This window comes from Chelonia mydas, chromosome 23, assembly GCF_015237465.2.
Source record: "Chelonia mydas isolate rCheMyd1 chromosome 23, rCheMyd1.pri.v2, whole genome shotgun sequence".
NCBI lineage: Eukaryota > Metazoa > Chordata > Testudines > Cheloniidae > Chelonia > Chelonia mydas.
In genome coordinates, this window is record NC_051263.2 from 7,777,851 (window position 1) to 7,797,943 (window position 20,093).

General features: G+C 64.6%; 1 protein-coding gene across 5 annotated transcripts in view; it reads left to right on the forward strand.

The window, feature by feature from the left end:
- The window catches only part of EML2 (EMAP like 2), a 40,466-nt gene that overhangs the window by 10,970 nt on the left and 9,403 nt on the right, over nucleotides 1–20,093 (forward strand). For 2 of the 5 annotated variants that reach the window (XM_037884558.2, XM_043534702.1), the window contains exons 3-14: nucleotides 222–354; nucleotides 2,494–2,607; nucleotides 8,548–8,576; nucleotides 8,838–8,967; nucleotides 9,785–9,934; nucleotides 10,873–10,942; nucleotides 11,954–12,064; nucleotides 12,777–12,872; nucleotides 12,954–13,088; nucleotides 17,362–17,461; nucleotides 17,953–18,107; nucleotides 18,398–18,523. In XM_037884558.2, the coding sequence (XP_037740486.1) occupies nucleotides 222–354; nucleotides 2,494–2,607; nucleotides 8,548–8,576; nucleotides 8,838–8,967; nucleotides 9,785–9,934; nucleotides 10,873–10,942; nucleotides 11,954–12,064; nucleotides 12,777–12,872; nucleotides 12,954–13,088; nucleotides 17,362–17,461; nucleotides 17,953–18,107; nucleotides 18,398–18,523 (1,349 nt within the window). Of the gene's footprint in view, nucleotides 1–221; nucleotides 355–2,493; nucleotides 2,608–6,343; nucleotides 6,508–8,547; nucleotides 8,577–8,837; nucleotides 8,968–9,784; nucleotides 9,935–10,872; nucleotides 10,943–11,953; nucleotides 12,065–12,776; nucleotides 12,873–12,953; nucleotides 13,089–17,361; nucleotides 17,462–17,952; nucleotides 18,108–18,397; nucleotides 18,524–20,093 lie in introns of those variants that run through there. The other 3 variants (XM_043534703.1, XM_043534704.1, XM_037884559.2) reach the window with 2 other exon arrangements.

Here is a 20,093-nt window from a genome sequence, read left to right on the forward strand (position 1 = left end):
GCGTTTCCCATCACAGCCTGTGGGGCTGAGCTGGCAGGGAGGTGCCAGTCCCCAGGAAGCCTGGGGCAGAAGCAGGGCCAGCTCCTGGGGGTCCCTTCCCCCCACCCCCATACTGGGAACAACGAAGGCTGTGGGAAGAGCTCCCCAGCAGTCAGGGGGCTGGTGGGGGCTGAGGCTCTGAGCAGTGACCCCCCCCCCGCTCTGTCTCCCCACCCCCGCAGTGTGCCAGCTGCTCAAGGGGCTGCCCTCCAAGCCTATCCTCAGCAACGGGATCCTGCCGCAGAAGAGATCTGGGGGTTACTCCACCTCCCCGTCGTCCCCCAAGAGAGAGCCGGCCCACGGTGCCACGAGGAGGTAGGCGCTGGGCCCAGCTCACCCTGCCCTGGAGGGTGGGGGGCTGAGATGCAGGGTGACTGCTGGGGGAGGAGAGTGTCACCCTCCCCTCCTGGACTGGGAGGCCCCTTGGGACACTGGGGGGCAAGGAACCTTCTGCATCAGGGCCCTGGGGGGGGGGGGCAGCTGCAGTACAGCCCCAGAGATAGGGGCTGGTGGTTGCAGTACGGCCTGGGGGACAGAGCTAGGGGCTGCAGTATGGACCAATGGGCAGGGCTACAGGGCTGTGATACAATATGGGGCAGGGTTAAGGGGCTGCAGCGCGGCCCAGTGGGCGGGGCTGGGGGCTGCAGCATGGCCTAGTGGGCGGGGCTGGGGGGGCTGCAGCGTGGCCCAGTGGGCGGGGCTGGGGGCTGCAGCACGGCCCAGTGGGTGGGGCTGGGGGCTGCAGCGCGGCCCAGTGGGCGGGGCTTGGGGGCTGCAGCGCAGCCCAGTGGGCGGGGCTCGGGGGCTGCAGCGCAGCCCAGTGGGCGGGGCTGGGGGCTGCAGCGCGACCCAGTGGGCGGGGCTGGGGGCTGCAGCGCGGCCCAGTGGGCGGGGCTGGGGGCTGCAGCGCCGCCCAGTGGGTGGGACTAGGGGGCTGCAGCGCGGCCCAGTGGGCGGGGCTGGGGGCTGCAGCGCGGCCCCGTGGGCGGGGCTGGGGGGCTGCAGCGCGGCCCCGTGGGCGGGGCTGGGGGGCTGCAGCGTAGCTGCTGGGGTTTGGCTGGGCAGACGAAGGCTCTGACCCTGGGAGCACCCACCAGCTGTGGTGGGAAGGTGCCGTTGGCAGGTCTCCCCGTCTCTCCAGACCCATCCTGTGTTGCTCCCCTGGGAGCGGCAGCAGCAGGGCTGGGCCAGCCGCTGACGGGCCTAGAACCGACCGAGCAGCTCCAGGCACCCAGGCCCATGAGCGGTGCCGCAGCCAGCAGGGGGCGACAAACCCCAGCTGGCATCCTGTCCTGCTCCCACTGGGGCAAGCAGCGCCGACCCCCCTCCCCAGCGTTGGTGGGGGCAGGATTGGGCCCCAAATGCCCCATAGCAACAGCTGCTTCTGCCTTTGCCTGCCCCCGCTGCTCTCTCCCAGCACAGCCGGCATGCGAGTCCCTGGGGGGCTAACAGCCCGGGGGGGTGGGGGGGATGCCGGGGGCTGCGATAGAGCTAGAGGGAGGTGGAGGAAGGTGAGAAGTAAGGGCCAGATCCTGTGTGATCGTGGCTGGGCCTGCGTGTCCAGCCAGGCCCTCCCCTTCATCTGCTCTCCCTCTCAGCCCCGGCTCCAGCCCCAGCCCCAGCCTGGAGGGAAATTAAGGTTTTACCAGCTTCCCCATCCCCGCTATCCAGTGCCCGGTACTCCGGGGGTTAATGCTGCCTGGCGCCAGCTGCCTGGTTGGGGGTTTGGGGCTTGCCGAGCAGGGCTGCACGTGTTGGACGCTGGGGTGTAGCTGTGACCCAGGCGGGTGCGGGGCGGGGTCTGTATATGTACAGTGCATGGGGGGCTGTAGCAGCTCTGGAGGGTCTGTATCTCTGCAGTGTGTGTCTGGGTACTTGGGCGGGGGTTGTCTGTGTGTCCGTGTGTTGGGGGGGGGGGGGGGCAGGTTGTTGTGTAGGCTCCAGGGCCGTGTGTAGCGGGGGAGGGGGGGCGTCTCCATCTGTCAGCGCTGACGTGCCCAGGCCCCCCATTGCAGTGGCACGGCTTCCATCGCACTCTCCCACCCCCGGGGCCAGCAGCCTCGGGCTCACGTCCTGCCTCGTGCCTCCTGCTCTCCTGCTGCACCCAGTGCCCACGTCCTGCCTCAGCCGGTCACTCCTGGGGGTGGGGATCTCACCATGGACCCCGCTGCCTGGTCACACAGAGACGGGGCACCACATTCACAGATGTAGTGGAGGAGGGGTGCACTGGGAAATTAAATGCCCAACCAAACCCAGCCTGACCCTCTGTGCAGCCCCTCAGCCATGACACGGGGCTCTGGCCCCATCCTGGTACTCAGCCCCTGCAACCCACCCCTCACCCCCCGCCCCCGTGCCTGTTGCACGCTCATGTCCTGTGCCCCCTGCTATCCTGCTGGCTGCCCCCCACCCCCTGGCTGGCCCCCTTCCGGCTGGCTGATGCTCTCTCTCCTGCAGCGGGCACAGGTGCCCCTCCCTGGAGCGGCCGGCCGCGCTCAGACGCGACTGTTTCAGAGAGCAGAGGAGCCGCACCACCTCGTCCAGCAGCTCCTGCAGCGGGCAGCGCGAAGGGTACGTGTCTCAGACCCCACCCTTCCTCCTGCACCCCCCTGCCCCAGGCTGCACCCCTCTCTGCCAGGCTCCTACCCGTGCTCTGAACCCTGCGTCCTCCTTGCTATCGGCGGCAGTGCCAGCTGGGCTTCCTCCTCGCTGCGCTAGGCTGTGCCACGGTGCGATGGCCCTGCGCCCAAGGAACCGCCGGCGCTGCTGGACCACCCGCGGCGGGGACCAAACCTGCGACCTCAGGATCTGACGGCTCGAGGCTCTGCCGCTGGAGCTACAGAATCGGGCCCCAGAGCGGCCAGACACGGATTGCAGCCACTAGAGGGCGCCAAGCCACACTGCACTAGCCCGGATGCCCAGAGAGACCCTTTGGGGACAGGCCCCCACTCCTGCTGCAGGGCCCCCTGCCCCTTCCTAGGACCCCCCCCCCCCCAGAGGGCACTAGCCTGTCCCTGGAAGGGGTTCAGTGGCAAGTTGGTGGCTCAGTTGGGCCGGCAGTGCCCCTGGGAGCTGTCTCCCAGTGGGGCTGGGATGGGGTGCTGGGCTGGCCAGGCTGCACTGGGGCAGGCTCCAGCGTGGGGCAGGCAGCCAGCCCGTCATCAAGTGGCACCCAGGCCGTCCAGCAGTGCTGTGAGTGGTCAGAGAGGAAGAGCCCCAGGCCAGGCCCACGGCTGGGAGCCAGGCTGTAGGGTGGAATTGGGGTTGGGAGCCAGGCCCCACCCAAACTCAGGGATGCTGGGGTGGGCCAGGCTCAGAGGGACGGGCCCTGGGGCAACCCAGCCAGACGGGGTCGAGAGAAATTGCTCCCGGGACTCTGTGAAGCCCCCAGGGCTGGGGCAGTCCAGAGGTGAGGCTGTGGTGGGTCAGGAGGCGGGGACTCAGCGCCAGGTTGGCTCTGGTGTTCGTGTCTGGGGCCTGTTTGGGGGGCATACTGTGCGGGTGGGGTACCGGGCCCCAGCACCTTGCTGGGGGAGCTCAGCAGTGAGGTGGCTCTGGGGAGGGTCAGGATGCTGGGTGCATTGGGGTTCGGGCCCCAGTGTGACTCTCGGGGAGTTGGAGGCATGGTGCCAGAGGCCCTTTGCGGGGTATGGAAGGGGCCTGGGGTGCTCAGTTGGTTGGGGGCCCAGCCCTTGAGTGACTTAAGACTGAGGGGAGCTGGGGGCCCTGGGGGATTGGGGTGGTCCAGCACCGGAGGTGTCTAGGAGGGATATCTGGAGGTGCTGGGGACCTGGCATTGGAGGGTTTCTGGGAAGGGTGATTCAGGGATAGCGGGGCTTGGTGCTGGAGGGGGGCTGATGGTGACCCAGGGAGACTTGGCACTGGAGGGCTGGCCCTCGGGATGTCTGGGGACCTGGGGGTGACTCACGGGTGTGGGGGGCCTGACACTGGGTGGCTGAGGGCCTGGGGACCTGGCACTACAGGAGGGACAGGGAGGTGGGGCCCAGCACTTGGGGGCTGCTGCTAGGAGTGTCTGGAGAGGTAGGGGGGTCTGGGGGTGACTGGTAGTGTGGGCGGGCCAGCACTATGGGAGGGACGGGGTGCATGTCTGGGAGGGGCTTGGGGAGCAGAGTCCCTGGCACTAGAGGGCTAGCACTGGGGGTGTCTGGGGGTGACTCAGGCCAGCACTGGGGGGCTGGCACTGGGGGTGACCTGGAGCATGGGGATCAGGCACTGGGGGTGGCTGGGGTGACACAGGAAGCAGGGGGTCTGAAACCTGGGGGTGATTCAGGATATGGGGGTCCAGCCATGGAGGGCTGGCACTGGAGGCTGGGGGTGACTTCATGGGGGGGGGGGTCCTGGCACTGAGGGTGACTCTGAGTCCAGGCATGGGGGTCCAGGACTGGTGGTGAGTCAGAGTCTGAGCACTGGGGTTGTGAGGGGCCAGCTGCTGTGGGGCTGGGCGTGACTTGGAGTGCAGGGGTCCAGGTGCTGGAGGTGCAGGGGTCTGGGAGGTGGGGGGAACCAGGGGGTAGGGGGGATTGGGAGGCTGGATGCTGGAGAGCCCCGTGTGCTGGCAGGGGGACTGGGAGGCCGGATGCTGGGGGAACTCGGGTTCAGGGCGCTGAGGGGCTGGGGTTGTCAGGGACTGGGGGTGATTCTGGATCTGGACGCTGGCAGTGATTCGGGGTCCAGGTGCTGGGAGGGACTCGGTGTCTCGATGTTGGGGGGACCCGGGTGCTGGGGGGGATTGGGAGACCAGGCATTGGGGGGGATCTGGGGGCGCTGGGTGGGACCTGGGGGCAGGGAGGGGGGATTGAGAGGCTGGGCACTAGGAGGACACTGGGTGCCCAGGGGGGGTTGACTCGGGGGCTGGGAGGCCAGGCAATAGGGGTGATGTGGGATCCAGATGTTGTGGGGGCGGGGGGACTCAGAGTCTGGGCACTGGGGTGACCAAGGGGCTGGGGGTGCCTCAGAATCCAGGTGCTGGAGGTGACTGGCGGACTCCCAGGGGTGGGTGGGGGGACTCAGGGTGCAGGGGTTCAGGCGCTGGGGGTGCAGGGGTCCAGGCGCTAGGGGGGGGAGACCCAGGGAGTGGAGGGGAATGGGAGGCTGGGTGCTGGGGAGACCCAGGAGGTCAGGGGGAATGGGAGGCCAGGCGCTGGCGGACTCAGGGTCGGGGGACTGGGGTTGTGAGGGGCTGGGGCTGATTCTGGATCTGGGCCCTGGAAGTGTTGGGGGTTTGGGTGCTGGTAGTGACTCAGGGTCCGGGCACTGGGGAAAACCCAGGGGCTGGGGGGACTTGGGGTCCCAGCACTGAGGGGGCAGACCCGGGTGCTGGGGGAATTCGGGGTCCCGGGTGCTGGGGGGGACACCCGGGTGCTGGGGGGACCCGGGATCCCGGCGCTGGTGGGGGGGGTACCCGCGTGATGGGGAACTCGGGGTCCAGGCGCTGTGGGGGGGACCCGGGTGCTGGGGAACTTGGGGTCTGGGCGCTGTGGGGGGGACCCGGGGTCCCGGGTGCTGGGGGGGGGGATCCGGGTGCTGGGAGGATCCAGGCGCTGGTGTGGGGGGGTACCCGTGTGCCGGGGAACTCGAGGTCGGGGCGCTGGGGGAGGGGGGACCCAGGTGCTGGGGGAATTCGGGGTCCGGGCGCTGGGGCGGACTCAGGGTCCCGGGTGCTGGGGGGGGGGACCCGGGTGCTGGGGGGACCTGGGCACTGGTGGGGAGGGGTACCCGCGTGCCGGGGAACTCGAGGTCGGGGCGCTGGGGGGGGGGGACCCAGGTGCTGGGGGAATTCGGGGTCCGGGCGCTGGGGCGGACTCAGGGTCCCGGGTGCTGGGGGGGGACCCGGGTGCTGGGGGGACCTGGGCACTGGTGGGGAGGGGTACCCGTGTGCCAGGGAACTCGGGGTCCGGGGGCTGGGGAGGGACCCGGGTGCTGGGGGAACTCGGGGTCCGAGCGCTGGGGGGGGGACTCCGGTGCTGGGGGAACTCGGGGTCCGGACGCTGGGGGGGGGGACCTCGGTGCTGGGGGAATTCGGGGTCTGGGCGCTGGGAGGGGACCTGGGTGCTGGGGAAATCGGGGTCCGGACGCTGGGGGGGACTCGGGGTCCCAGGTGCTGGGGTGCACCCGGGTGCTGGGGGGACCCGGGCGCTGGTGGGGAGGGGTACCCGTGTGCCGGGGAACTCGGGGTCCGGGCGCTGGGGGGGGAGGCGGGGGGACCCTGTGCTGGGGGAACTCGGGGTCCGGGCGCTGGAGTGGGGGGCGGGTCTTGTTCCGCCCTGCAGCCGGGCCGGGGGAGGGACCGCGCCGAGGCTCCCTTCCAGCCTCCCAGGGGTGGAGCCGGACCTCGGCCCGTCCGGGAAGCGCCCGGCCCGGGCCCCAGCCCGCAGCTCCGCCCCGCAGCCCGGGACCCAGCGCAGCCGGCACCATGCGAAAGGCAGCGGCAGGGGCCGGGGCCAGCCCCAGGTAACCCCCCGCGCACCCCAACTTTCCCCCCACCTGCCCGCCAGCCCTTCCTTGATGGGCCCCGGGGCCCGCCCCTTTCCCTGCCCCGGGCGGGGTCACAGGCCCCCTACCCGGGGGTGCCGCTGCAGCCTGTAAGGAGCCACATCTCCCCATCGTTGGAGCTCAGGCTCCTGTCCCCCACCCCCCCCGATCGGGGTGCAGCGCGGTCGGGCCCCATTGCGCCTTTCCAGAGACTGCCGGGGTCGGGGGTGGTGCAGGGTGCCATGGGGAAGTGGGGCAGGTGGGGGGGAAGGGGGTCCTGGCTGAGAGAGCAGGGCAAGCTGGTGCAGCAGGGAAGGGCAGGTGGGGGCTGTGGGGCAGGCTGGTGCAATGGGGATCAGTGGAGGGACAGGCTGATGGGATAGACTTGTGGGTGGGGGGTCGTGGGGCAGGCTGGTGCAGGGGGGAAGTTGATGTGGGGTGGGTGGGTGCAGCGGGGGAGGGGCTATGGGGCTGGCTGATGTAGTGAGGGTCTTGGGGGCAGGCTGGTTGGGCAGAAGAGGGGCAATGACACAGGCTAGTGTAATGGGGATGGGGCAGGTGGTGCAGCAGGATGGGGGAGGGGCAGTGGGGCTGGAAGGTGCTGGGAGAAGGGTGGGGGAGGGGCTGGCTGGGGGAGGGGGGCAGGCTGGTGCAGTGGGGGAAGAGTTGTGGGGCTGGTTGGGGAAGGGGGGAAGGGCTGGCTGGGGAAGGGGAAGAGTTGTGAGGCGGGCTGGGGGAGGGGCAGGCTGGCGCAGTGGGGGAAGAGTTGGGCGGGCTGGGGGAGGGGCTGGCTGGCACAGTGGGGGAAGAGTTGTGGGGCTGGCTGGAGAATGGGGGAGGGGAAGAGTTGTGAGGCAGTCTGGCGCATTGGGGTAGAGTTGTGGGGCAGGCTGGGGAAGGGGGGAGGGGCAGGCTGGCACAGTGGGGGAAGAGTTGTGGGGCGGGCTGGGGAAGGGGGGAGGGGCAGGCTGGCACAGTGGGGGAAGAGTTGTGGGGTGGGCTGGGGAAGGGGGGAGGGGCAGGCTGGCACAGTGGGGGAAGAGTTGTGGGGCGGGCTGGGGAAGGGGGGAGGGGCAGGCTGGCACAGTGGGGGAAGAGTTGTGGGGCGGGCTGGGGAAGGGGGGAGGGGCAGGCTGGCACAGTGGGGGAAGAGTTGAGGGGCAGGCTGGCACAGTGGGGGAAGAGTTGTGGGGTGGGCTGGCGCAGTGGGGGAAGAGTTGTGGGGCAGGCTGGCACAGTGGGGGAAGAGTTGTGGGGTGGGCTGGGGAAGTGGGGAGGGGCAGGCTGGCGCAGTGGGGGAAGAGTTGTGGGGCGGGCTGGGGAAGGGGGGAGGGGAAGAGTCGGGCTGGCTGGCACAGTGGGGGAAGAGTTGTGAGGCGGGCTGGCGCATGGGGGAGTGGAAGAGTTGTGGGGCAGGCTGGGGAAAGGGGGAGGGGCAGGCTGGCGCAGTGGGGGAAGAGTTGTGGGGCGGGCTGGGGAAGGGGGAGGGGCAGGCTGGCGCAGTGGGGTGGGCTGGGGAAGTGGGGAGGGGCAGGCTGGTGCAGTGGGGAGGGGAAGAGTTGTGGGGCGGGCTGGGGAAGTGGGGTGGGGCCGCTTGCAACAGTGGAGATAAAAGCCAAAGCCGCAGCAGATGGGCAGCGAGCTGGAGCCGCCCTGTGCTGGGAGCCTTAACCCCTTCTCTGCTGGGAGTTTCCATCCTGGCCACAGGGGGGATGGGCGTGTGACTGTGGGGGGGGCAGGGGTCTGTGGGGTGGGGGAGGGATCTCTGGGACAGGCTGGCTGAGCCCTGTAGGAAGAGAGCCCCCGACACACGCTTGCATTGGCCGCCAGAGGCCTGAGGGAGGTGGCCAGGGGTGTTTTGGGGGGTCCTGATCCCCAGCTCAGCTGGCCCCGAGTGCAGGAGACATGGCCCACACCGGGGTGGGGACGCCGCTCCCTGCTGGTGGCGGGGGGGGGGGGGTGTGTGGTGGGGTGCCAGTCATGGTCCCTGGTTGTAATCTCTCCGGTTCTCACCTGCAGCAAACCCAAGGAGGCCACCTTCAGCGCTGGTGAGTGGGTGCGCCGTGCACACTGGGAAAGGGCTGGACAGGGTGAGGCGGGGTGGGGGGAGTTATGGGGCAGATGGGAGGGGGCAGGATGGGGAAGCCACCGATGGACAGGTGTGAGGAGGAGAACCCTGGATTGTGTGGGATGGTGGGGAGCGGTGCGCGAGGGGCTGGCTGCAGGGCGTGGGGGGAGGGTAGATATGAGCTGTGGGGTGCGGGGGCAGTGGCTCCCCCCCCCCCCCCATGAGCCCCGTCCTTACGCAGAGGATGGCTACGTGAAGATGTTCCTGCGGGGCCGTCCCATCCCCATGTACATCCCCGATGCCCTCGTCGCCACCTACAGCCTGGACACCAAGCTGGAGCTGCCGCCCAAGAAGCTGAAGCTGGACTGGGTGTATCCACAGCTCACGACAGTGCCCCCCCACCCCCGTCCCCCACTACAGATGGGTGGATTGAGCCCCATGGTTGGCTCCACAGGGGTGGGCGGGAGGAACAGCCACAAGTTTGAAATGAAATTTTTTTAAGCAAAACTTTTTTGACCCCTAGAGCCCGGTTTACCCAGAGACGTTTAACCATTTACACCAGTATAACCAGGGGCCACGTGCTGCCGGATAGCCCGGGGTGGCAAACAGAGCTTAACAACTGGCCAGGACTCCTGGGTTCTATCCCAGCTCGGGGGGGGAGAGGAAGGGAAGTGGGGTCTAGTGGTTAGAGCAGGGGGCTGGGAGTCAGGACTCCTGGTTCTATCCCTAGCTCTGGAGGGGAGTGGGATCTAGTGGTTAGAGCAGGGGGCTGGGAGTCAGGACTCCTGGGTTCTATCCCTAGCTCTGGGGGGGAGAGGAAGGGAAGTGGGGTCTAGTGGTTAGAGCAGGGGGCTAGGAGTCAGGACTCCTGGGTTCTATCCCAGCTCTGGGGGGGAGAGGAAGGGAAGTGGGGTCTAGTGGATAGAGCAGGGAGCTGGGAGTCAGGACTCCTGGTTCTATCCCTAGCTCTGGGAGGGGAGTGGGATCTAGTGGTTAGAGCAGTGGGGCTGGGAGCCAGGACTCCTGGGTGACGGGGAAGGGGCGGGTGACATCACTTGGTGCCTCAGTTTCCGCCTCTCCTGGAGTTGAGGGGGCTGCAGGGTTATTGGCCCCAGAGTGAAGATCCCTCAGGCGGGCAGAGGGGAAGGGAAGCCGCCTTGCCCTCTTTTCCTTGACCCGTCGCCCCAGCTACGGGTACCGGGGCCGCGACTGCCGGGCCAACCTCTTCCTGCTGCCCACGGGGGAGATCGTCTATTTCGTGGCCGCCGTGGCCGTGCTGTACAGCGTGGAGGAGCAGCGCCAGCGCCACTACCTGGGCCACAACGACGACATCAAGTGGTGAGGGGGGGCCCCACGGCGAGCCTTGGGGGGCCCCAGCGCCCAGGCCGCAGCACATGGGTCTGTCCTGGATCAGCGCCCCCCGCGAGGGGAAAGGCCCGAGTCCCCTCCTCAACCTGCCCCCTGCCCTGCAGCTGGATGGGAGCCAGCGCCCCCTGAGAGGGGAAAGGCCCGAGTCCCCTCCTCAACCTGCCCCCTGCCCTGCAGCTGGATGGGAGCCAGCGCCCCCCGAGAGGGGAAAGGCCCGAGTCCCCTCCTCAACCTGCCCCCTGCCCTGCAGCTGGATGGGAGCCAGCGCCCCCCGAGAGGGGAAAGGCCCCGAGTCCCCTCCTCAACCTGCCCCCTGCCCTGCAGCTGGATGGGAGCCAGCGCCCCCCGCGAGGGGAAAGGCCCCGAGTCCCTTCCTCAACCTGCCCCCTGCCCTGCAGCTGGATGGGAGCCAGCGCCCCCCGAGAGGGGAAAGGCCCCGAGTCCCCTCCTCAACCTGCCCCCTGCCCTGCAGCTGGATGGGAGCCAGCGCCCCCCGAGAGGGGAAAGGCCCCGAGTCCCTTCCTCAACCTGCCCCCTGCCCTGCAGCTGGATGGGAGCCAGTGCCTCCTAGAGGGGAAAGGCCCCGAGTCCCCTCCTCAACCTGCCCCCTGCCCTGCAGCTGGATAGGAGCCAGCGCCCCCCGAGAGGGGAAAGGCCCCGAGTCCCTTCCTCAACCTGCCCCCTGCCCTGCAGCTGGATGGGAGCCAGTGCCTCCTAGAGGGGAACCCCGAGTCCCACCCACACCCCCAATGAAGGGGAAGGGGAGAACAGAACTTCAATCCCTGCCCCCCATCCCCCCCGGGCCATCTTGCCCCAAAGAGGGTTGGATGGCAGGGGGGAGGGAGAGCTGCTGAGACCCAGCAGTTCATGTCACTTGTGGGGCCTGAACTTGCTCCTCTCTCTCCTAGCCTGGCCGTGCACCCCGATATGGTAACCATAGCAACCGGGCAGGTGGCCGGGACATCTAAGGATGGCAAGGTGAGGAGATGGGGGGCACCGTGTGTCACGGAGTCCCCGGGCGATGCTCTGGAACTGCTCCCCATGAAGCCAGGCAGGACTCTGGGGAAGTCTCCTCTCTGTGAGCAGCCTGTCTGCAGGACACACAGCTCACACAGCTTCCACCTTCCTGGGTCTGACCTGGGAGTATTCAGCATCCTCTGCCCCTCCGTGAGCTTCCCTCAGCGAGTCCGCCCAGGCGGGGCTCCTGGGGAAGCCAGAGGGTCCTGCCCCCCAACTCCGCAGTCAGACGTGACTCTCAGCCAGCCAGTAAAACAGAAGGTTTATTAGACGACAGGAACATGGTCTAAAACAGAGCTTGCAGGTGCAGAGAACCGACCCCTCAGCTGAGTCCATTTTGGGGGGCAGTGAGCCAAACAACCACGTCTGCCCTTCACTCCATGTCCCCAGCCAGCCCCAAACTGAAACTCCCTCCAGCCCCTCTTCCCCTGGGCTTTGTTCCTTTCCCGGGCCAGGAGGGCACCTGATTCCTTTGTTCTCCAACCCTTTAGCTCTCACCTTGCAGGGGAGAAGGGCCCAGGCCATCAGTTGCCAGTAAACAGGGTGTCGGCCATTCTCTGTTTCCAGACCCCTGCACGCACCTGCCCTCTAGGGCTCTGCAAGGATCATAGACCCTTATCCCACCACCTAGATACTTAAGAACTGCATAGGGGAAACTGAGGCACCCCCACACTATTCAGAGGAACCATTAAGAACAGTCCCACTTCGTCACACCGTGGGTCTGCAGTGAGGACAGGGCAGATGCCTATGGGGCAGGAAAATGCCAGTCCCTGGGTGTGGGGTTATGGAGGTGGCAATAGCAAAGGGGGAGACCCCAGGCTGTCTGGGCTGTGGGGGAGGGGCTGGATGGGGGAGGGGTCTGCTGCGGGGGGGCGTATCCCCAGGGGATTTGATCCCGCCCCCAATGAGCTGTTCGGGGGCTGGGCCAGACTGATGGTCTCCCCCTTCCCCCGCTGCCGGCTTCTCCTGCAGCCCCTACTGCCCCACGTGCGGGTCTGGGACTCGGTCAGCCTGAACACGCTGCACGTGCTGGGCCTGGGGGCCTTCGACCGAGCCGTGAGCTGCGTGGGATTCTCAAAGTCCGTAAGTGACCCCCCCTTCGCCGGGTTCCTGGCTCCACCCCCTCACCTATTATCTGCCCCTACACTGCCCCCTCACTTCCCCTGACCCTTCCCTTTGGCCCCTTCACCACTTCCCCCTTCCTTGCAGACCCCTCCCCATGGCCTGCCCCATCAGATGGTCCCTTTCCCTCTGCCCCCTGTCTTGGGGTGCAAGGGACTGCATTGCACTAGGGGATTTGCGGTACAGGGGGTGCATGGGTCTATGGGTTCTGGGGGTGCAGGAGGAGTCTGTTGGGCTGGGGGGTTCTGGGGTGCAAGGAGTGGCGAGCTGGGGGGCTCCCTTCTGTCTCTCAGTCGTGGGGGGTGCAGCTGGCACTCGGCTGGGTGAATCTCCTGGTTGCAGGGTCCTGGGGGGACACAAGGGGCAACTGCCTTGCACTAGAGAGGAGGATCCCCCTGCCCCACTGAGCCAGCCCTTCCCCTCTTCAAAAGGGAGCCAATGATCCAACTATACTCCCCGCCCCCCCATACCCCCGGCAGGGAAGCAGGGCTGGGGCTGAAGTGCTGGGAGTGACAGGGACAGGAGAATAGGGGGAGAGCTGGTGAGCGGGAGGGCAGCATTGAGGGGGTCAGAGGGCATGGGGGGGCTAGGTGCACAGTGGGGAGAGTCAGCAGGCAGGGGGCATCTGTAAAGTGGGGGGTGACCCCCATCTGAGCACCCCACCTCTCTGCAGAACGGCGGGGGCCTGCTGTGCGCCGTCGATGACTCCAACGAGCACGTGCTGTCAGTGTGGGACTGGCAGAAGGAGCAGAAAATCGCTGACGTCAAGGTAACCCCCCCCCCGATATTGCCCCCACATCCCCCTCTCCCCCGGCACCTGCCCCCCCCTCACGCTCTCCTTCCCCTGCAGTGCTCAAACGAGTCGGTTCTGGCCGCCACCTTCCATCCCACGGAGCCAACGCTGCTCATCACCTGTGGGAAGTCACATATCTACTTCTGGAGCCTGGACAAGGGCAGCCTGAGCAAACGGCAGGGCATCTTTGAGGTGAGGGGGGCCCGGGGAGCTGAGCCAGGGGTCAGAAATTGGGGGGGGGGCCACTAGGGCTGCACCAGAAGGAGTCAGGAGGCCTTTGCCCTCGTGAGGGGTTTGGGGGATTCAATTTCTGTGCCTTCAAGGTTGGAGGTTGGGGGTACTGAGGCCTGTGCCCCAGTAATGGGTTTTTTTGGTGGGGGGGGTCAAGTCCCTGATAATGGGGATTTGGGGGTCCTGGCCTGGGGGGCAGGTCCCTGGTCCCAGGCTGGGGGGTGTTTGCCCCGAGCTGGGCGAGGCAGGTCCCTGCGAAGAAGCAGGGTTTAAGATACGTTCACCATGTCCTCTGGTCTTCCCATCTTCTAATGCCCACGCCTGGCGCCTGAAATTCTGGAGTGAAAATCATTTGTCGGCAGGCTGTCGGGTGTGCGGCACGTTCGTTCCCCGGGCCACGAGGGGGAGACAGAACACACGGCAGGCTCTTGTGTTACAAGAGCCCTCGGTCGCTAAAGCGTTGAGACCCGATAGCTCTAAGGCATCTGAGGCTAAGAATAGGAGACTGGAATTGGCTCTGGCCATGTCCGGACCCAAGAAACCCTCCGGATCAGAAACAGGAGCTTGGCTCCGGTGCCAGGCTGTAGTTCCAGCTCATTCGCAGATCTGGCTTTAACCTTGGAACATTCCCTGCTGGCCCAGGTCTGGACAAGCGATCGATGGATCCCCCGAGCGTCTCAGGAGCATCTCCCTCTGTTCCCCAGAAGAGTTCCCCAGTCTGCAGCCTGTCTCCAGCAGCTCCTTGGATCACTCGCGTTTCACAGATCCGAAGTCTGAAGACTCAGGAGAGATTTTCAGATCTGGTTGGACAAAGCCAACGATACAGGTTATGGCTTAAATTCATCTGGCTCCTCACCCCTCTTCAGATCCGATCGGATTGTATTTCCTGCTGGGCAAAAGACCGAGGCGAGGGGTGCCGAGAGAGAGGTCTCTGGGGTTATTACCGCCACTGCCTCGAACCCTTCCTGGGCCGCCGGAAGAGACATTTTCTCCACTGTTCTGTGGTTAGGATCCCTACATCGCAGCGCTCACCCACGCTATCAGCTTCAGGATTGGATCCGCTGTCAGATGGGGAACGAGATTGCGTACTTATGCCGAAGAGACGGTCTTTCCCCAAACGCAGGTTTCATGCATGAGGTAATACCGGATTGCCGGTTTGTCCTGCTGGGGAAGTTGGCAGGACTGGCCTGTGCCTCCTTGGATGGCCTGGGCGTACTGGCCAACTCCTCTCTCTCCCCTTACCAGACTCTCCAGTGCCAGAAAGAAGTCTGTGGATCTGGGCCGTTCGGATCAGAGAGTTACAGACCACTTGTCACGGACTCACAGCCCTGGGCTCTCTCGGCTCCATATGAGAGGAACCCCCTTCAGTGTGACAGCCCTTCTTGAGGGGCCCACTCTCAGGGGTTAAGCCCTGGGCTCTGCCGCCTCCTGGAACAGCCCTCAGCACGCCTGTCTCTGCCGTGGGCCCCTCCGAGAGTCCACTCGCTCTGGACCCCAGGGCCTCTACACCCAGAGGGAATAATGCCCCCCGATCTCTGCCTGCAGCGACTCTCAGCCAGCGTAAAACAGGAGGGTTTATTGAACGACTGAACCCAGAACAGGAAGTTCTCAGGGCCTAGCAACCCTCACCACAGTCTAACTGGGTCTGTCTCCATCCCCATGGGCTCCGGTTGTTCTCTCTGTTCCCAGTCCAGAAGCCCACTCCTTCCAGCCGAGCATCCTATATCACCTTCCCCAATAGCCTTTGTCTTCGGCCCCAGGTAAACAGGCTGCCTGGGCCTCCTCTTCCATCTTTTGTTCCCCCATTGGCTGAAACGGGCCACCAGGTTTTTCTCTCCTCAGCTGATTGTCCTTCCACTGGCCAAAACCAACTGATTTCCAAGCTGGGCTGGGCCTCCCAGTCACCAGGTCACCAGTTCCTGGGGTCCCCAATCTCCAGTCCATTGTCTGGGGTCCTGGCTGCTAGGCAAGGTCACACCTGGTCCTCTGCAACTACAAACCTTCTCCCACCACCTCGTTAAACATGCAGCAGATGGGCTGGGGGGGGGAATGAGAGACACACAGTATTCATGCAAAACATTAAGAAAATTCCCCACTTCGTCACAGCTCCCCCCCAAAGACCAGGAGGTATTCTCGGAAGAGGATTCCCGGGTGGGATCTCCACAGGATGACCCTGAATGCGACGTCAAACTCCAGACTCAGCTGATGACAATGTTGGAGTAGCAACAGCATCATCTCCTCTGAAGATGCAATTCAGCTTTATGAATCGGTTGGTAGGATGGCATCAGTAGCGTTCGAGGAGACCTCCCATCGAGTGTTCAGTCTTCTGGGTCCTACTGTCATGGACTCACAGGCCTCGTGCTCTCTCTTGGCTCTGTACGGTCCCTGGGAGGAACCCCCTTCAGTGCGACAGCCCTTCTCAGGGGTCCACTCTCCCTCAGGGGTTAAGCCCCTCCAGCTCCTGGAACCTCACCTCTCTGAGCCCTCAGCACACCTGTCTCTCGCCGTGGGCCCCCTCAGGGAGTCCACTCGTTCTGGACCCCCAGGGCCTCCACTCCCAGAGGGAACAATGCAACTCTGTTCTCTAGACTGGAGCGACTCTCAGCCAGCGTAAAACAGGAGGGTTTATTGAGCATCTGAACACAGCATAGGAAACTCTCAGGGCCTGAGGCCTGGCCTCCCTCAGCACAGGACACCTAGGTCTGTCCAGCCTCCAGGTGGGCTCTGGCTGCTCTCTCCAGTCCAGAACCCCCCTCCTTCCAGCTGGTCATCTGATATCACTGTCCCCCAAGTCCCGCCTCTGTCCTTTGTCTTCTGTCCCAGGTAAACGGCGCTCCTCTCAGCCTCTCTTGTCATCTGTCCTTTGTTTCCCCTCTGGGTGGAACCGGCTGGTCACGTCACTGGGGTCCTCTCTCCGCAGCCCATTGTCCTCCCCCTAGATCTCAAATCATACATCTAACAGCCAGGGCGATAGGACTTTGAGGGACCTAGAAAAGTTACGTTCCATTGAGGGCCAGCAAATTCTCATTAGTGCTGGGAAACCCTCTGCTAGGAGAGGTTATGACTTTAAAAGGGAAAGATTCATTATATAGAAATGTGGACCCAGTTTCAACCCCTGTTCAACTGATCATAGAATATCTGTTGTGCTTAGACTCCCTCTTTTACCTTTCTCCTGTTAAAGTACATCTAGCAGTTTTTGCATCCGTCCATACTCCTCTTCAGGGTAAATCCATGTTCTCGCACAAGCTGGTGAGGGAGGTTGTAGACGGTTTATTGAATCTTTATCCTCCAGTCCCTACATGGCAGCTGAATTGAGTATTAACTCGGCTCACGTCTTTCCCGTTTGAGCCGTTACGGTTGTTCCCCGTTTCATCTTTCTGCCAAGACAGCCTTTATACAAGCAATCGCTTCCACCAGGAGAATCAGTGAGCTGCATAGAATCATAGAAGATTAGGGTTGGAAGGGACCTCAGGAGGTCACCTAATCCAACCCCCTGCTCAAAGCAGGACTAATCCCCAACTAAATCATCCCAGCCAGGGCTTTGTCAAGCCAGGCCTTAAAAACCTCGAAGGATGGAGATTCCACCACCTCCCTAGGTAACCCATTCTAGTGTGTCATCACCCTCCTAGTGAAATAGTGTTTCCTAATATCCAACCTGAACCTCCCCCACTGCAACTTGAGACCATTGCTCCTTGTTCTGCATGCACTTATGGTGCGCTCCCCAGAGAAAGTGGTTCTTCGACCACATCCTACATCCCTTCTGAAGGTAGCTTTGGATTCCCGGGTTAATCAAAATGTAACCTTACCTGGGTTTTCTCCTAAACCTCATAGCAGTGAAGGGGATTCTAGATCACACTGTGTGGATGTGGAAAGAGCGCTCTTCGTATTCTCGAGGTAGGACTCAGGTCATTTCATATACGGGTGATGTTTCTTTCTAGCACAGTCCCTAGCTAGAAGGATCAGGCTTTGCATCAAAGAGTGTTCTCGGGCAGCTTGGTGTTTCTCTCCGAGCTCACTGGCTAGAGGAACTGCTACCCGGCAGCATAGTCCCCTTATTGCTGCTCTGTGGGGTACGGTTCCCACTAGACAAGACGTGGTGCATCAGGGCTGGGTTTGGCAGCCTGGCAGCTGGGTTTGGCAGAGCAGCCCACCCACTGCTGGTCGGTTCCGACTCGGTCCCAAGCCTGCAGAGGCCGGTTACAGGTGGGTCACCTGTGTTTTCCTCCCCCTCCAGAAACACGAGAAGCCCAAGTACGTGCTGTGCGTGGCCTTCACCGAGAACGGGGACGTGGTCACCGGGGACTCTGGGGGCAACCTCTACATCTGGGGCAAAGGTCAGTGCCGGGGGGCGGGGGGGGGGCAGTGGGAACGGCCCAGGGAGAGGGCACCAGTGTTGGGGAGGGGACTGGCTGGGGGAGGGAGAATTCCAGGTGGGAGGAGCTACCAGAAAGAGCATCTGGATTTGGAGGGGGAGGCTGGAGTCATAGCAGCACCTCTGACCCTGTAACCACCTCTTGGGGACCCTAAATTACAGCTGCCTCCCCTCAACAAGGGTGGGGGAGGGAGGGCGTTGGGTTGGGGAGGGGGGAATGGGTCTCAGTGGAGGGGTCCTGCAGGGGTGGGGGCCTGGTTCCCAGCAGGGGGGAGGGGTCCTGCAGGGGTGGGGGCATGGTGGGTCCCCTTTGGAGGGTCCCAGCGGGGGGGGGGGGGAGGGGGGAAGAGATCCTGAGGGGGTGGGTCCCAGCAGGGAGGGGGGTCCTGAGGGGTGGGGGGCATGGTGGGTCCCAGCTGCGGGTCTCTCTGCTGACTGTGCCCTCGCCGGCAGGGGGGAACCGGATCAGCCAGGCGGTACCGGGGGCCCATGAGGGTGGCGTCTTTGGGCTCTGCGTGCTGCACAATGGCACCATCGTCTCGGGTGGCGGCAAGGACCGCCGGGTCGTGCTCTGGGGGCGCGACTACCAGAAGCTGCAGGAGAATGAGGTGAGGGGGTCAGAAGGGGGGAGCTGCTACTGTGTCGCCTTCTCCCCCCCCCCCCCAGGGTCCCCATTGGGTGCAGTGTTCCTGCCGCCACGCAGGCACCACGGGGCAGGAGGGAGAGTGGACAGAATCCCAGGAGCCAGGACTCCTGGGTTCTCTCCCCAGCTCTGGGAGGGGAGTGGGGGCTAGTGGGTTAGAGGGGGGGTGCAGGTGGGGGGGGCAGGGCTGGGAGCCAGGACACCTGGGTTCTAGCCCCAGCTATGCCCATGGCTCAGTGCTCTCCTCTCCCCCAGGTCCCAGAGAGCTTTGGGCCGGTGCGCACCATCGCAGAAGGCAAAGATGACACCCTCTTCGTGGGAACGACCCGCAACTCGGTGCTGCAGGGCTCGCTGGCCGCTGGCTTCTCCTCCCTGGTTCAGGTACCCCTCCCCCCTCTCCCATGCAGGTTCCCCTTCCCCCCATGCAGGTACCTCCCGCCCCCCCCATGTAAATACTCATCGTGACAGGGCTCTGGCCCCAGCTTTGGGACAGTCTCTGGACTGTTCAGTCTGCCGGACCCCCTGGGGGTCTCATGCTTCCTCCAGGGCAGGCCCCGCGGCGTCATCGCCTCTCTAGGCTGGACCCCTGGGCCGCCAGCCCCTGCATCCCACTGTGAGCTCTGCTCAGCGAGACCCACTGAGGCAGACCGTGGGGGAGACTTGTACAGACTTGGGGAGCAACAGCCCCTCTGCCAGCACCTGCAGGGACGCTCAGAGCACGGGCACAGGCAGGGTTATTAGGCAACTGGCGTCAGCAGAGAGAAGAAAGTTACAGCCTGGCCCATCTGGGTCAGTCCCAAGTCCAGTGTAACCCCCTTTGTGTGTCATCTTTGTTCACATTCCCAGGCGTCCCACCTGTCTTCTCAGTCTTTTGTTCCCAGCTGCTCAAAGCGGGCTGGGGTCCTGCAGTGGGCGACCTCCATGGTCGTTAGGTGCTAGGTAGCAAATGTCCCACTCATTGGATTGGCCATTGTCTTTGGGGACTCTCCATTGACAAGGGCCCCCAAACCCCAGACAGCCCGGCACCATTCACACCTGCATCTCTAGGCCTCCACCGAGAGTAACCAGCCCTTTCCCACCCCCTCGGTAACAATGCAGGGGGGAAACTGAGGCACACAGTATTCATAGCAAATGTTTGCAGAAAATTCCTACTTGGTCACATCTCTTCCCGCTTTGAGCCCAAACTGATTGGGATCGCTTCAGCCAGTGACCTGAGGCAGTTCAGCCTCACCTTTCCCAGCCCCTGCCCTGCCAGGACCTTTTGGGTTTGAAACTGGCCTGGGGTCCTGCCACTCCCTGGCCCCCTCATCTGCCAGGGAGCAAGGAGGGCAGTGACCCCCATTCTGCCTTGGGGCAGCCTGGGGTGGGACTCCTTGCCCCAGCTGTATATTTGGGGTTCTGGTGTCCCAGGGGCTGGTGAGGCCAGGATGCAGGGGGCTTCCCAACAGGGGCCACCTCCCTTTGGAGCTGTGCCCTCGCCCCCAGGGCAGAGTCCTCTCGTCTCCCCCTCCCCCCCATCCCCCGCTTCTGGAGGGCTAGGATTCCTATGGCCACGCCAGCCACAGCCTTCCAGCTGCTTCCCCCTTCCCCGGGGCTTCTCTCCCCCTTGCACAAGGCAAACCAGTTTGGCTGCCCCCTGCCCCACCTGTGTGTGCCCAGGCTCAGCTGGGGTCTCCTGGGAACTGTGTGACTCACATCTGCGGTGTGGAGCTGGGCGGGGACTGGATCCCGGTGTCTGGTTACAGATCCGCAGATGTCCTGAGCCAGGTGGAAAATCCCCCCCCTCCCTGCCAGCCCAGCTGTTTGCCGTTCACGGATAGCTGCATTCTCGCCTGGCTGGCGCGACTCAGAGCTTTGGCGGTTACAGAAGCTGGGCCTGGATCTTGTCTTGGAGCAATACAGTCATTCCCTCAGGGGCATCAAACCTGACATCCTGGAGAGCCCCAAGGAC